We start from the raw sequence: 17,463 nt of genomic DNA, 5'->3' as shown, positions 1-17,463 counted from the left end.
CTTTAACTGTTTATTGCTTCCTGTACTACATTCCCTCTCCAGCATTGTAAGATCCAGCATGGCCTGTTGAATGTGACTGTCCTGTCACCTCTGGCTCAGGGATAGAAAATGTGATTTCATGAATCAACTTCCCCCAGGTATTAGTATGACCATATTGCAGGGCCCTAAAATAGAAATCTAGCACAGGCTTATCTATTTTATTAACTTGGCATCTCAGCCCATTGAATTGAATGGAGAGTCAAGGGCTGGATGCGAGCCACTAACCTCACGGTTTAAAGCAAACAAGGAAGCACTCTTGTCGAGAGGTAAGTATTGTTAACTCATCAGCTACTATGAGGAGATCCATTAAACTATGCAACACCAAAATCGACATGCTTTTGTATAATGTTTTAAAAAAAATACTTGGTAGTTTTTTAACAGTGGCACTTCATAAATTACAACATTGACTCAATATATGCCTCCTTGCACCCCAGTATCAGTATTATACTTATACCTGTACACACAATGTATAGTGACCCTTTTATCAAGAGCTGCACAACTACAGTCTTAGCCAGAACTGCAAGACTACGTGTAAACTGCAGGCAAAAATACACTTCCCAGTCCCATTCCCACTCCTCCAAAGCCAAATAAATGTTTCAAAGAGAAATCGAGATGTCTAGCTGGAGTTTCCTTATTTTTTCACAGGAAGGCAAAGGCTTGTTGACTTCCTCTCCCCTCCCTTCCTTCCTTCTTTCCGAAGGTACTCATCTGAAAAACGAGAACAAAGTGCTTGTTCCTGTTCTCTTTCTTAAGTCACTTCAAACAGTGTCCATGCCTGTTGCTTTACTGCACTGAGATCTGAGCGAGCAGCAGGCTGACAGAGAAGGGGAGCGCAGACACTGAGCAGGGGTGAGTCATGCTGGCGTGGGCTTCACTGTGTACTTACACTAGCCTTCAATACAAACTCTTATCTGTCACAGATATCTGTGACTTATTGGTATCCTTTTTAATTTGTGTTATTTAACCACATCGCTGGTTTAAAATCTGTCAGACAGCAATGTATGTATAAAAGTTTCTCCCTTGTTAGTACAATATGTGGACTTGCCTAGAACATGAGATAAGAGCAGAGTAGTGACTGCTGTGTTGGTTTGGTGGATCATAAATGTGTTCCCACAAAGATTTACTGGGAACATTATGTGGTAAAGACATTGACATGCACATTAAAAATGACAAACTATGGAAAACTGCAGGACAGCTATGGCCAAAAGTTTTGCATCACCCTCATAGAATTAACACATTTTGCTTCATAAAGTCAAATGAAACCTGATGAATAACATATTAAATTACATACCGCTTTGTAGTTTTCCATATACTTAACAAAAAACTGACAACAATTGAAAAATGTGACATTTCAAAATCTACATGAAATACTGTACTGCTATGGCTTCTGGTAGACTTTTGCAATATCATTTTGTAGTTTCTTTGATTACATGAAAAGACCTCAATTATGTTCATTAGTTTTTTGGGGTTTTTTTTTTATGTCTCAATCCTAAAATTCTAGGTGATGCAAAACTTTTGGCCATAGCTGTAGAAAAACTGCAAAATGATTCTGCAGTTTTATAGACTCTCAATTTTATAAGGGGAGATTGAAGTTGAAGCTGCTAGCATTTGTACTTTACACTATTGTAAAGAAAACAACAGCAACTCCGGACTACATACATGCAGGCACAGATACTATAGGATTATTACCCTTCAGTGAATGCACATCTCCGCTGAGGGATATAGTGGAGGCGGGCATATGGACGTATGTCACAGGAATTGCATGTATATATATACATACACACACACACACACACACACACATCTGGAGAACTGCTAGTCCAATGGTGATGAAACATGCCAAGGAAATTCTTTAGTTATTGAGTGTACAGCATCATAATCAGTGTGTGCTTGTGTGCGTGTGTCTGTCTGTCTGTCTGTCTACTGTAGGTTGTAATTGCATTATATCATTTATCTACTAAACCTCGTCAAAGCCTGTGGAACCTGCTCAGGATATTCTTCGGCACAAGTAATTGAGCGATAATCTGGGGGTACGTGAAATTGTCTCCTGTAGAAAAAAATAAAAAGATTATGAAATGATTGATTCTTGAGAGTTTTTGCAGCCATAATTAAATTGACAGGGATTCATGTGAAACTGGGAGCTGCACTCTGCATCACTGCTGCCTACCAAGAACATTCTTGGAAATGGTTGGTGACATCACAATAGACGTTAAATAACGAAATAAATACATTCAGTACAGACTGCTTCCATTATCAATGAATAACATGAATGACCTGCTTCTTAAAAGTTGGAATGAGCTCAATCAACTATCAATTTAGAAGTGATCAGTTCAGTTCCTTCTTGCTCCGATTAAAAGCTTACTGTGGTATACCTAGTACAAGCATGTAAAACATGTCACAAACCACTGCTCAACACAAATGCATATAGGAGGCTGTGTGGTCCAGTGGTTAAAGAAAAGGGCTTGTAACCAGGTGGTCCTCGGTTCAAATCCCAGCTAGCCACTAATTCATTGTGTGACCTTGAGCAAGTTAGTGAGCCTCTTTGTGCTCCGTCTTTCGGGTGAGATGTTGTTGTAAGTGTTGTTGACAGCAGAGGAAAACAAAGTCTAGAATAAGAAGTTTCTTTACTTTGAAACAAATGTACAGTATAAGGATGGAAAAGGGTACCTAGCTGCACTAATGCTGTGTAGATTACTGTGTGTATTTACCATGTGTGTATTTTCTGTAATTTCTGATGGTTTGGCTCTGGTGCAGGTGTTTAAATGAACACTGTGGCTGAAACATGATTTGATCTGAAATGGTTCCCCGTTAACAAAACAAGTCAATCAAATAATAATAACAAAATGTCATTTTATGATTTTGTATAGTCATTTCATTTTTATAGAAGAAACAATGTATTATTTTTAGCTTAGAAACAGCACATGCCCTGTATTATTCCTACCATGCAGAATATGCATGAAACCAATTATTCTCACCTGTGAAGTGTTCATTTTCATAGATTTCAATTCAAAACAACTAATTAGCAGAAAGAACTCATAACTTTTGGAAATCCACTTTTTCAGCATATTATTTATGGGGTATTGGTAATTAGGTACCATACATTCTAATAGTTAAAATACTGGCAAACATATTATTAAACTACTATCTTTTTGTTGCATTTAATCAGTCGTGTGTTTAGGGTTCATGAATGTTATAATCCTGTCAGCTCTGATAAACAAGTACTTTGTGTGGTTATTCAGCTATAAACCTCACTTCTTCTCGGGGGGGGGGGGGGGGGGGGGGCAGAGTTGGTCCCACTCCTGGTCTGTTCCAACCCTGTTCTAAGTTGTTTAATTGAACCAATTAAACCTCCATCCAGACCCTGAAGGAGTTCATTATATAATATCCCCTGTTAAACCTGGAGTGGAATGGCCCTCCAGGACTGTGATGGGACACCCCTACTATAACTGACTGTTGAATGGTTGACGTCTTAATACAGTCATTGTTATTGGTATCAGTGGTATGAAGCTGATGGCACAGTAATTTCCTATTAACAAGGGGTATCTTTGGCCTCAAAGTCAAGGTTACAGTGACCAGGCAGTAAGGCAGTGCTTGATCGACAGGTTATTGTAAAATTCCGTTTCTGTTCTTAAACTAAAATAACCTTTTTCTCACGGATCTCAAAAGCAGTCCCTCTCCCTGTTATAACAGATTTGAATCTTTAAAAACACGCGCGAACACACCCACACAGGCGAGGCACACAGTGAGAAAGCCATGTCTGACAGCAAGGCAGCATTTTACAGAAGTAAAAACACTTCCCTTTTTCTTTTTAAAATAAAAAAACTACAAATGAAAATGAAAATTGGGGATGACTGAAACTGGGCTGGGGTCCAGCAGTGCTGCTTCCCTTTTATCTTTCCTTTCTTCCTCAGTAAGACCCATATTTTTTGTGGTGAAGTTTTTGCTGACTTTTCATTTGAACTTTCTTAAACCAGTGTATGGTGTTCTATTTTATTGCTCAGCCCTTGATTGACCTTACCTGCAGGTACAGTAAAGCCGGTGTTAACAGCAGACTCAATCTTTTGCATATATTGCAGGCTGCTGTATAAGCCCACAAGTTAAAATGCAGAAGACCACTTTCATCCAGAACCAGCGCTGGTCATCCAGGACAGGTTACAGCTGAATTACATTTCGCTCCACATGCTTCCTTCAATCACATTCCTGGGGCTATACTGTCATATATTATCATTAAAATATCCCAAGCAGAAATGCAGTAGAACTCTGTTAGCTGGCCTGCCTAGCTCACAAATCCAAGTACAACATTTTATTCTCCAATGAGTACACACTTATTTTAAGCACAGAACAGAGGCCTACTTTTAAACTACTAAATCAGAACACAAGTTGTATTTATGTAAACATAACGAGAGTAAGTTATCACAACAATATAGTTAAAGAGAAAATTAAAATAAAAAGGCTCCAAAAAATTACAAAGTAGCATGTCCTCAAATGAGAATAATGGCACTGAATGGGTTAATGCCATACTTGATGTCTCATGTTGATAATACCGTTAACACTTTTCTGAAATTAAAATAATAGTTGTGATATGCATTTACAACTAAATGCTAGCTTTTTTTAAATAGACACAATTTAATTGGTCTTGGAAAGCTCCATAATTGTGCAAACTACCTGTCAGCTAAATCAAATCTTCAGCGAGTAGGATTGGTGCACAATAAAATGATTCAGGTCAATTCATTATTCTGCCACTTGCAGCTAGGCAGTGTGCACTGTGCAAAACATATAAGCCACGAGTGAGAGAGCATTCTTCATACTTGCACTGAAACCTTTTAATACTGACAAAAACTCTCTGGATGTTACAAAGTTCTTGCTTGGACTGAATAAAGTCTGGGGGAATGCTTGACACATTAAACTGTAGTTTTATGCATACACTTACTTGTTAAATAAGATAAAAACAAGACAGCATGATGACTAATATTCGCTTGCAATAATTAACAGATGTAAAAATACAAAAGAACGTCCTGATATTGTTTTCACAGTGCACATGACCAATGAAAACAAAGCAACCCTGTCATTGTATAGCATATAGTATAGGTTTGAGGCTTCTCTAGGTAGTTTCACTTGAAGCATTAAATAATGATATGAAAGTCGTTGACATGAAAAGGAGAAGTGTCCATCCTTCTATCCTAGTGAGAAGAAGAGCAGGGTAGTTTCCCAGAGAGAACTGAAAACGTATTGTAGACCAACCTTACACTGACAATGTGTTTGCAGGGGGAGAGGTGAGCTTGGAAGCGTTTACTTCCCCATTCACAACAATACACTCTCATATTTTACTGGCAGTGCAGTCAAACCTGAGGATCTTTGAGGGCTGACAAGAAAACCCCAAAATGGAAACTGAACAATGCCTTGACACATTTCAGGGCCCTAGTTAGAAACAATTACAAAGGAAAAGGCATCCTTTCTGAAAGGAGCAATGCAAGTGTAACAACGAGCTAGGAATTGCTCAGAATCATAGCATACCTGCTCCTAGCTGCACTAACTGCTTTCCTGCTGGTTTTATTCATTTGAAATTCTTTTAACCCTTTCATTCCGTGCGCTCTTTTCTAAACCAGACTGCAAAGACAGAATAAAGGGTGGAGAAAAACTACTGTGACTTTATATATTGAGCAGTACTGAACAGCATGGCAAATCTAGGGGACATGTGTTCCAAATGTTTCTGAGCAGATCTACACACTGACATAGGCAATGTAAAGTGGCTTCATTAATGCTGTTGATGTTAAACAGATGCACTCCAGAAAACACGGGCCAGGTCATTGTTTAAAATGTAACCATGTAATAGGCTATACTTTCTTTAAAAGGGGGTACCAGTTTTGTTTTTTGAGTATTTTACAATCTCAAAATGTGCATTATGTTTATAGCAACTATAATTTTTGGTTTTGATATTATTATTATTATTATTATTGTTATTATTATTATTATTATTATTATTATTATTATTATTATTATTATTATTATTAGTAGTAGTAGTAGTAGTAGTAGTAGTAGTAGTAGTAAGCGATAGTGCCCCTCGATGAAGGCTCTACCGTGTGGTAGTTGACCATGACTGGAGCTATGCGGCCCGAGCTGAAAGTCAAGGTCAACTACCACAGTTAGAGCCTTCATTGAGAGGGCACTATCACTATTAGAAAACTATGTTTCTCATTATCTTCCTTAAAACAGCACTTTAAATCTAGATTTACCTTGAACTTGTAATGATTCATCAGGTATCCTTCCACTGAGAAATCTGAGTTTAAACTGGTATTTCTACAGTTAAGAATTATTTACCGATTTACTGGTAAAATAGTCTACCATCCAATAGCATTTATTTTTGCAAGAGGTCATTACCAGTAAACTGAATATGTTTTAATACTTCCAACTGGCAATACAAGCGGACTTTTTTCTTTTTTTTTATCTCATCTTTTTTCATGTTTCCCAACAAATACATACTCATGAAAACTATACATGATATACATATGCAGTGTCAGGATATACACTACACAATGGTTGTGTATATTTCTTCTGGAATAATAATAATACAACAAATCTAATTAAAGAAATTGTTTTCATTTTGAAAAGGTGAAGCTGTTCAAAAATGGAGATGGATGCAACGCGGATTAGAGCTGAAGCGAGTCACTTGACTGATGGGAGGAAAACACCACCTACCAATTACCTGCAGCCTTTTCCCCTCCTGAAGCCTTCCAGATTCCCACATCTGGGGGACACATTCAGCAGGAGCTTTCTAGACTACAGACCTGAGCACCTCATGGGGTTCGAGAGGTTCCATGTAACCTCGGAAGGTTCTCGAAAACGCAAGAGGACTCCCTTCAAAGTGACACAAGTCCCGCGAGACGTGGAATCCTCTGACGAGATGGGCGAGGAGAGCAGCAGCAGAAAGACCGTGGACCTGTCTCACCTGCCTTATCCTCCCCCCCACCCCCCTCCCCCACCGCAGCCAACATACAACCCTCAAATGATAGACCTGAGCAGGTTTCAGTTTTACAGAGCGCTGGATCGCTTTGATACCAGGCGGGTGAAGCAGGAGCCCATCCAACACGACGTCATGTGGTCCAGCAGTCCGCTCATGATGCACCCTCCCTCTCCTTACTTTTCCAAAATCCATCCCAGAATGATTCCCTTTCCTTTCCTCATGCCGAACCCAGCCATGCATTTCCCACACAGGTTCTATCCCAACGAATCCCTGGTCAATCACAGAGCCGACGAAAACGAGAAAGGGCAGGACAGCGGCGAAAGGGTGGACGTCAATATCCACATCGATGACAGCTACTATGTGGACATGGGAGGCGGCCAGAAGCGCTGGAAGTGCCGCATGTGCGAGAAGTCCTACACCTCCAAATACAACCTGATCACCCACGTCCTGGGCCACAGCGGCATCAAGCCTCACTCCTGTAATCAGTGTGGGAAGCTCTTCAAGCAACTCAGCCACCTGCACACCCACATGCTGACACACCAGGGGACCAGGCCTCACAAGTGCCAGGTGTGCCACAAAGCCTTCACCCAAACCAGCCATCTGAAGAGACACATGATGCAGCACAGCGACGTCAAGCCCTACACCTGCAGGATCTGTGGCCGGGGCTTCGCCTACCCCAGTGAGCTCAAAGCCCACGAGGTGAAGCATGAGGGAGGCCGGGAGAATATCTGTGTGGAGTGTGGCCTGGACTTCCCTACTCTGACCCAGCTGAAAAGACACCTGAATACCCACAGGGGCCCCGCCCAGTACACTTGCACAGAGTGCGATAAGACTTTCCAGTACCCCAGCCAGCTGCAGAATCACATGATGAAACACAAAGACATTCGGCCCTACATCTGTACTGAGTGTGGCATGGAGTTTGTTCAGCCCCACCATCTCAAACAGCACACTTTAATCCATAAGGTAGGACTTCCGTCTCACACTGTGGGGACCAGCAGGGAGGCTCTGATTATTTTTCAATACTATGTAGTAAGTGATAGTCTTAGTGTTCCTAAAACAGCAGCTAGCTTTCAGAAATGTGTTTTATTCATCTAGAATGAATAAGCAGCTGTAATATTGTATGAATGAACGATGTATATCTTATTTTTCTTTTCTTAATTCCCTTCAGTCATTTCGTTATTTTTTCATTTATAATCTGTATTATCTCATGATCTTGACTTTATTACAATAACAAAATAATCACTTAACATTTTAAATTAAACTCTTTCTTTTCTTTTAAATGATATATTGTATTTATTTTAATTAAAATATAACCCCAATTAAAAAAAAACTTTCAATTATCAATAAAAAATGAACACTAGGGGTGTGCAGCTGAAGTCACTATAAGTGTAATTTTGTATTAAGATTTTCCATGTTTAACTGGGCCAGACATTACAGGTACACATTATTAAAACTAAAAACATTACTCAGATTCACATTTAGGAGTCTTTTCTGAAGCAGACCTTCTTTATAGGAAAGGGTTTATAGTCTAATGTTTGCTGCATATGTAACAGGTCGGAGGCAGGGCGTGAACTGGCACACCGCCCACCGCCAGCGAGCATCTTAACCACAATGCAAAAGAGCCGGGCTCATCTGCATTCGTGGTTATACATGTTGAGCGTTTAACCTCATCTCATCTCACCGACGGGACAGCATCTGTGATGTTAGTGTATCAAACAACACTGCCCACTACACATATTTGAAATATTACATACATTCAAATACTGACTCATGAAACCTGAATAAAACTAATGAAACTCCAAGGTTGATTTGATCAAGCTATACCCAGTCAGGATAATCCACATCTGGATATTATTAGATTTTTAACCTCCTATTTTCAGGGGTTCAAGGTGGTTGATGCAATCCAGGGAGATTCCCCAAGGCTTTACAATTTTGACTAAGTTGACCCCAGACATATTGATTTGGAGTGTTTGTCCCATTGACTGTGCATCCCTTTTCTTCCAGGGTGTGAAAGAACACAAGTGTGGGATCTGTGGGCGGGAGTTCACCCTTCTGGCAAACATGAAGCGCCATGTTCTCATTCACACCAACATCCGAGCCTACCAGTGCCACCTCTGCTTCAAGAGCTTTGTGCAGAAACAGACTCTAAAGGCACACATGATCGTGCACTCAGACGTCAAACCCTACAGATGCAAGGTCAGTAAGCCCTTCAAATCACGCACATGGAAATATCTCCGATCAATTCAGTCCCTTGGTGTTCAAGGGATTATTTCTATATGTATGCAATGTATATTTCTGTTTGGGTTTTAAAACACATTTAAACTACAGTACATTGCAATAGCTTGATGATAAAATAAAATAAGAACAATAAGTTATACAATTAGTTTGGGGCTTCCCTTGAAATGCTTTGATAGAATCTTCACTTATCTTAAAACCTTCAAGTACAATGTCGTTTTTTGCTGGCACTGTGTTATAGGGCATGTAATAACATATTTACACCATGGCATAGGTCACTGCTATATAATATTCCACCAGTAGTTATCATGTAATAACATTAACATGGGCAGTAACCTAGTTATTGACATTTTATTACACATGTATGTATTCCCTGTAATCAAAAGTGCTATGAGTTTTTTCTAAACAATTTTCTAGAATATGAAAAGTCTATTTGCATATTGTGCCTGTAACTGGTTTACTGTACTTATAAAATGTACAGTCTATTTTTTCAGTGCTAAGATTTAGATAGGCAGTAATAATTTACTGTAATGAATATTGTGACATGGCCTAATTTGCCATAATTTAATTTAAATTAGAATAATTAAAATGATTACATTATTACAATTCAATCCAAAATATTTTAACAATTGTACCCCCCCCCCCCCCCCCCGCCGAATGCTTACTGTGCTTCTTCGATCATGTACCGTTTAATGACTATGCAGACTGTACATTGATCAACCCTATTAGTTTTGTAATAGACACATTCCTTTATATAAACCTGACCTTCCTAAGAAGTCCCTCACAGTTGGCTCTGTGAAAATGTACCTAGCAGTAGAGTTGAGGTCTGCCTGAATGAAAACATTGCATAATGACCTAAAGGTGCTGGTGATACAAAGAGCACAGCCCCCACCAGGCCCACAGCAGCCTCAACTGGAGTGCACACTGGCACACTGGGGGTTAAGGCGATGACCAGATAGCTGTGTTTTGGCCCGAGGCTCCTCCTCACTTGAAGGAAGGATATAGCTGCATAAACTGCCTGCTTAACAATGGCTCTTATGTCCCTTGAGAACTGCCTGCAAATAGATTTCATCTCGCTTTCTCTTGTACTTTTTAAAACTTCCTGTTTTCTCACGGTGCGTTTGGACAGTATACAGTCCTTCTCTCCCTCTTGGAGGAAAGGAACACCCTTCTAAAAAAGAATACAGAGGAAGGACAGCAAGGGACTGCCCTCTCCACCTCTCAGTCCACCCCAGTTATAGTGGGATTCCTCTCACAAGCAATTCAATTTAATATTATTATTATTACCTTCAGTATCTACAAAGAGAACCCCCCCCCCCCACCACACCCCCCCCCCCCCCCACCACTCTGAACAGATTTCAATTGTCAAAGAAAAACATACTCCTGCATTTCTTTGTTCTTCTAAAGCAGCAGGATTGTAGAGGGCGAGGCAGTTCAGCAAACTGTGGGACTGAAATAATTCACAGCAGGACAGGGCTGGCTGGAGGGTAGGACCAGGAGTTGGATGAGGGTGTGTCACTAAAGCATCCTACTTCCTTTAAAACATACAGGCCTGTTAATGGTGAGGTGTTGTATTAGTGGTGCTGTTATAACCAGGTGTAGAAACGCAAGGCTTTCTGGAAAGATTTATTGTACTGGCCTATCTAATCTGGCCATGTCCCAGAACATGTGAAAAGTGAAGAGCAACCACCCACACTGCAGTATTACTGTTAGCAGCAACAGTGGTGTAACTACACCACAGCAAAATGTTTAAAATAACTCCATGCTATCATTTAAAAGAGCAAAAACAGAAGTTCTTATTTTGCGCTCCCTTTCGTAGAATTGTTTGAGATTTTAAATGAATTGTGTTGAGGAAAGAGAAGACATACAGCACTGCCACGCAATTCTGGGCTTTCCCTAAATTCTGGACTTTCCCTAAATTGCAGTTATGGATTTGTGTTTGTATTTAATGTTTATATCCTACTTTCTGGGGAAAATGCTGCATCCACACCTTCAAACACTCAGTCACACAGTGCATTGGAGCACTAGAATGAAACTGCATCCATACCTTCAAACACTCAGTCACACGGTGTATGGGAGAGAATGAAACTGCATCCATACCTTCAAACACTCAGTCACACGGTGTATGGGAGCGCTAGAATGAAACTGCATCCATACCTTCAAACACTCAGTCACACGGTGTATGGGAGCACTAGAATGAAACTGCATCCATACCTTCAAACACTCAGTCACACGGTGTATGGGAGCACTAGAATGAAACTGCATCCATACCTTTAAACACTCAGTCACACGGTGTATGGGAGCACTAGAATGAAACTGCATCCATACCTTTAAACACTCAGTCACACGGTGTATGGGAGCACTAGAATGAAACTGCATCCACACCTTTAAACACTCAGTCACATGGTGTATGGGAACACTAGAATGAAACTGCATCCATACCTTCAAACACTCTGATGAAACGGAGCACATTTAGCACACAGAGTCTCTCTTCTGCTTGCTGTGGTGCAGAGCTCAGCTCATGCAAGTTGTTTCTTTTTCTTGGCAGCTGTGTGGAAAGGAGTTCAACCGAATGCACAATTTAATGGGCCACATGCACTTGCACTCAGACAGTAAGCCATTCAAGTGTCTTTATTGCCCGAGCAAATTCACTCTGAAAGGAAACCTCACCAGGCACATGAAGGTCAAGCACGGCGTGATGGGTGGAGGACTCAACTCACAAGGTAATGGCTGCTTTTCACAGGGTAGGTTTTAGGATGTCTTCATAGGGTGATGGGTGGAGGACTCAGCTCACAAGGTAATGGCTGCTTTTCACAGGGTAGGTTTTAGGATGTCTTCATGGGGTGATGGGTGGAGGACTCAGCTCACAAGGTAACGGCTGCTTTTCACAGGGTAGGTTTCAGGATGTCTTCATTGGATGTTTCCATGCTTACTGGATGATAAGTTGTTATGTGAATATACCTTGATGCATGCTGATCCCCTTTTACCCGGTGTGATGATGTCAGATCATTTATTTGAAAGCTGTTATTTTTAAAATGAAATATATTTGTGTTTAGCTGTTTGAAATACACATGAATAACAAATAAAACAATGTAGTTAACTAAATGCTATGCAAATAATTAGCAACCGCCAACTTTGTCCAAAATCAATAAATCAAATAACTTAGGGGGATGGCACACGTGTGACTCCAAGATTACCCTTTCAGTGTTTCTTTGCACTGCACAGTAATCATCTTGAGGAGATATGCATGCACATTAATGCAGGGATGGCTGTGTACAAACTGTGAGTTAAAGGGAGTTACAACTGATAGAATCTTTAAAGCCAGCAGTCCCAAAGCAGTTCTTGGTCCAGCTTTGTAAATGAATATATGTGTGGGCCACAATTTACAATGGTGGCATTTCATATGGGGTTGGGAGGAGGCTGCATGGAATTACATTTGCCAATTTCCGTAAAGTGCAGCTGATATTTGAGTAACAGATGGACTATAAAGGGAAAATGACCTACTGTTAATTAATGTAATCTGTTATACTCCCTGGCAGGCTTCAGAAGGAGAGGAAGGTTCCGACTGTCATCCCAAACAGATGTGGTGGCCAGCTTTGTGCAGCAGGAGCCGTTTGACCTTTCCCAGAAGAGAAGACCTAAGCTGCGGGTGTCTCACTCAGACGGAGAAAGTGCCAAGGGCAGCTCGTGTCAGGAAGAAGAGGAAGACAGCTACAGGATGGGCCAGTACAGCCCTGAGGACTATCACCATGGCATCAGCGCATTCCTGCCTCCGAATCTGGCTTACAAACAGAAGGGCCTGGCTGAGGCCTTTACAGAAGCACAGGGAGCCAAGGAGGATGGAGATGTGACGAAGGAGCAAGTGGGAAAAGAGGAAGAGGAAGAGGAGGAAAAACAAAAGTATTACCTGATGAAGGAAAAGTATCCTCGTATACAGTATTTTCCAAACCAGCTGAGTGATTCTTCAGGTCAATTCTACACTCAAAACATTAGAAGGAACAGGAGATACAGCATTCAAAGCCGAGCGATGATAGAAAACTGAGAAATACACTGTGCTCTTTGTCTGATAGGCTTCAAAAGCATTCCCTTCCAAAACTAATGTGAAGGACATTACCATTAGAGAAAACATGTATCCATCCTGTGAAGACTCTTATCGTCACAAGAAGCTAGGATTGGTGGTTAAATGATAGATCAAGTTCTGGATTGGTTCATGATGGGATATGTGGGTAGGATATGAAATTAAGCTGTTCAATATACAGGTAGTGGACAAAAAAAATGGAAACACCAATGTAAAGTCACTTAATAGGGCGTTGGGTCACTATGGTATCCAGCTCTGTGGTTTTCTCGGCTGACTTTTTGCTGCTCACACCCCAGGTTGATCTGCAGTTGCCAGCCTGTTTTGCCTTGCACTTCTAATTAATGCACGGATATCACGATCCTGGAGTATGCGCATCTGCCCACTGTTGCCCTTTTCTGATGATGTCTTTCCCTCGGAGTTCAATGCCGACATCACCTTAGACACTGTTGCTCATTAAACATCAACAAATAATGTGCACTAATTGCTTTTTAATATGTGTTACAAAGTTTGTTTGTTATACCATGATATGTGGTTATGGTGTATTACTGTTTCAACACTCATGAATGTTTGACATGTTTATTAAAGTCCTCAGCATATTTTACCTTTGGGACTGTATCTGTGCAAACCTGAGCAAAGTGGGAAACCAGTAATGAGGCAATATAAAAACTCTCTCTGACAAACCTCACACCCCCAATATCTGTGAGTGCAGAAACAGTAATAGGTGGTGATTAAGAACACACAGCATGGGATAATAAACTGATAACATTGTTTTTATAATATGCACATTCAGAGTGTATACAGTACTCATCTGAACTTGAGTTTCATCACATATGATGTTCAGGTATTTATTGTTTTTTTGACACAACACAAATGGATTGCTAATGTAAGGACAGAACTGAAATAAGGGAGCCTATATACAAAGCTCATGCGTTATTTAATGAATGCTTATGTAACTTCATTATTTAAGTGAGTTAAAGCTGTGTAGCTATGATACACTGACGTTCTAGATCCAGACCTACAGTTCTTGCTTCTTAGCACAACAAAATGTATATACTTTACTAAAGAAAACAAACATGGATCTTAATTTGTTACAAACAACCATGTTACTTATTAACTGACATGTTTCCTTTTGAATTTATTTGAAGTTAAACATAATTTTTTTTTATCATATTTGTGATAAAAGAAACGACTGCACAGTAATTTAAGATGATTTAATATTAGGTTTAAGGTTTATTATAAATAATGATTGCTTCATGTGAATTTAAAGTCAATTCTATAAGCTTTAACACAGATTATAAAATGTTACCATGATATCTTTCCTGTTAATACAATGTATGTTCTCCATAGACAAGGACATTACACTTTTCAATACATATTTCCAATTGTTGGCAAATAATTACATTTTTTTTAAAACTATTTGTTTGCTTTTGAGTTTCAATCTTTCATTTGTATTGACAGAAGAAGGGAAGAGGGTACCATTCTTGGCAGAATCCATGCATTAAACCTATGGTTTAGAGTTAACCTGCAGTCATCTTAGAAAATGTAGCTGAGCAAGCAAGTTACCTGTGCAGTGCTGTATGTGACATGGCCTGATTGCACAGGAAGGGAACAAAAAACTGCTGCAAAACCAATGACATGTGAGAAATAGTGCTGATAATACGGATAACATGTGAGAAACAGTGCTGATAATACCAATAACATGTAAGAAACAGTGCTGATAATACAGATAACATGTGAGAAACAGTGATGATAATACAGATAACATGTAAGAAACAGTGCTGATCATACCAATAACATGTAAGAAACTGTGCTGATAATACAGATAACATGGGAGAAACAGTGCTGATAATACTGATAACATGTGAGAAACAGTGCTGATAATACCAATAACATGTGAGAAACAGTGCTGATCATACCAATAACATGTAAGAAACAGTGCTGATAATACAGATAACATGGGAGAAACAGTGCTGATAATACTGATAACATGTGAGAAACAGTGCTGATAATACCAATAACATGTAAGAAACAGTGCTGATCATACCAATAACATGTAAGAAACAGTGCTGATAATACGGATAACATGTGAGAAACAGTGCTGATAATACCAATAACATGTAAGAAACAGTGCTGATAATACGGATAACATGTAAGAAACAGTGCTGATCATACCAATAACATGTAAGAAACTGGAATCAGCGCTCCTTTAAAACAGACTCCATCATCACATGCAAACAGAAGCCTCTTTTCCTGGTATGGGGCTGCACTTGTATACTCTTTCTGTAATGTTAAAATAAGAATAGTGACTTTTATGACAAAACAGATACACCCGGTGCAATATGCTGCCTATGAATTGTATAACTGAGACCCGTTTAACTAAGCTAACTGCAGCCAATTAAATGCATTAGTGCAGCATCTTACTTAAATACAGATGATTATACAGTATTTGAGTGTATGAGAGATATATTGCTATGAATAAAGCACTGCTGTTATTGAATTGGGATGGTTGTCTCTTTTTTGCTAAAAATAGAAACAATAAAAAATAATACATACATTAAGCAAGAAACGCTCCTAAACTAAATTAAGTAATATTGGGCATATTTTGAACGCATTTATTTCAGTCTTTAGTGCACTTTTATTGAATGAAGAACATCTCAGTGACTATGTTTATATGAACAAGTAATCAGTCCTTTCTCAATTCATTGTTTTGGATGTGAAAACAAATGTGCAGAGTGTATACCAAACTCACAGGAATCAATTATTATTTATTTCTTAGCAGACGCTCTTATCCAGGGCGACTTACAATTGTTACAAGATATCACATTATTTTTACATACAATTATCTAGGTAAAGTACCTTGCTCAAGGGTATAGCAGCAGTGTCCCCCACTGGGGATTGAACCCACTACCCTCCGGTCAAGAGTCCAGAGCCCTAACCACTACTCCACACTGCTGCCCGATTATACCAAACTCAACCAGGCTCACAGGAATCAGTTATACCAAACTCAACCAGGCTCACACGAATCAATTATACCAAACTCAACCAGGCTCACAGGAACCAATTATACCAAACTCAACCAGGCTCACAGGAACCAATTATACCAAACTCAACCAGGCTCACAAGAATCAATTATACCAAACTCAACCAGGCTCACAGGAATCAATTATACCAAACTCAACCAGGCTCACAAGAATCAATTATACCAAACTCAACCAGGCTCACAGGAATCAACTATACCAAACTCAACCAGGCTCACAAGAATCAATTATACCAAACTCAACCAGGCTCACAAGAATCAATTATACCAAACTCAACCAGGCTCACAGGAATCAATTATACCAAACTTAACCAGGCTCACAAGAATCAATTATACCAAACTCAACCAGGCTCACAGGAACAAATTATACCAAACTCAACCAGGCTCACAAGAATCAATTATACCAAACTCAACCAGGCTCACAAGGATCAATTATACCAAACTCAACCAGGCTCACAGGAACCAATTATACCAAACTCAACCAGGCTCACAGGAACCAATTATACCAAACTCAACCAGGCTCACAGGAATCAATTATACCAAACTCAACCAGGCTCACAGGAACCAATTATACCAAACTCAACCAGGCTCACAAGAATCAACTAAACCAAACTCAACCAGGCTCACAGGAATCAATTATACCAAACTTAACCAGGCTCACAAGAATCAATTATACCAAACTCAACCAGGCTAAAAAAAGGATTGTAAAGCCTTAGTCATCACTCCTTTAATACTTTTCAAGTGAAGGTCAAGTAGGTGAACTCTTTGAAGTCTGAGATGTGTTCTCAGCCTGCTAATAGGATCACATTTGAAAACTAGACTTTGGTGATGAGGGAGCCATGCTGCTCAATGCTGCCATCTAGAGAAAGTCGAGGGAAGAGCATTTCATATCTTTTCTATTGTGTTACACATTGCAGTTCATCATTCTAAAAAATCTAAATATGCCATTGTTTGTAATTGGCACATAATGGGTTAATCTGCGAGAACGCGTACTATTTACATACAGTAACTTTTTAACCTGAGGAGTTCATTTTATTATAGTCGAGCATGTTTTTTGTATGTTATATTATCTACAAAACTGTGTAAAAGCAAAGGAGTGATGGAAAGAGGAGC

The 17,463-nt window shown here is 39.6% G+C and overlaps 1 protein-coding gene across 1 annotated transcript; it reads left to right on the top strand.

Annotated features, from left to right (window-relative positions):
* The first annotated feature begins 781 nt into the window (after positions 1-781).
* Positions 782-15,814, top strand: LOC117403649 (zinc finger protein 366-like). The gene is made up of 5 exons (XM_058990009.1): positions 782-888; positions 6,649-7,963; positions 9,005-9,196; positions 11,784-11,958; positions 12,775-15,814. Exons 2-5 carry the CDS (start codon positions 6,665-6,667, stop codon positions 13,275-13,277), a joined length of 2,169 nt encoding a protein of 722 aa, XP_058845992.1. The 5' UTR covers positions 782-888; positions 6,649-6,664; the 3' UTR covers positions 13,278-15,814.
* The last annotated feature ends 1,649 nt before the right edge of the window (positions 15,815-17,463 follow it).

This window comes from Acipenser ruthenus, chromosome 1, assembly GCF_902713425.1.
Source record: "Acipenser ruthenus chromosome 1, fAciRut3.2 maternal haplotype, whole genome shotgun sequence".
Classification (NCBI taxonomy): domain Eukaryota; kingdom Metazoa; phylum Chordata; class Actinopteri; order Acipenseriformes; family Acipenseridae; genus Acipenser; species Acipenser ruthenus.
This window is presented reverse-complemented; position numbering and strand designations above follow the sequence as displayed.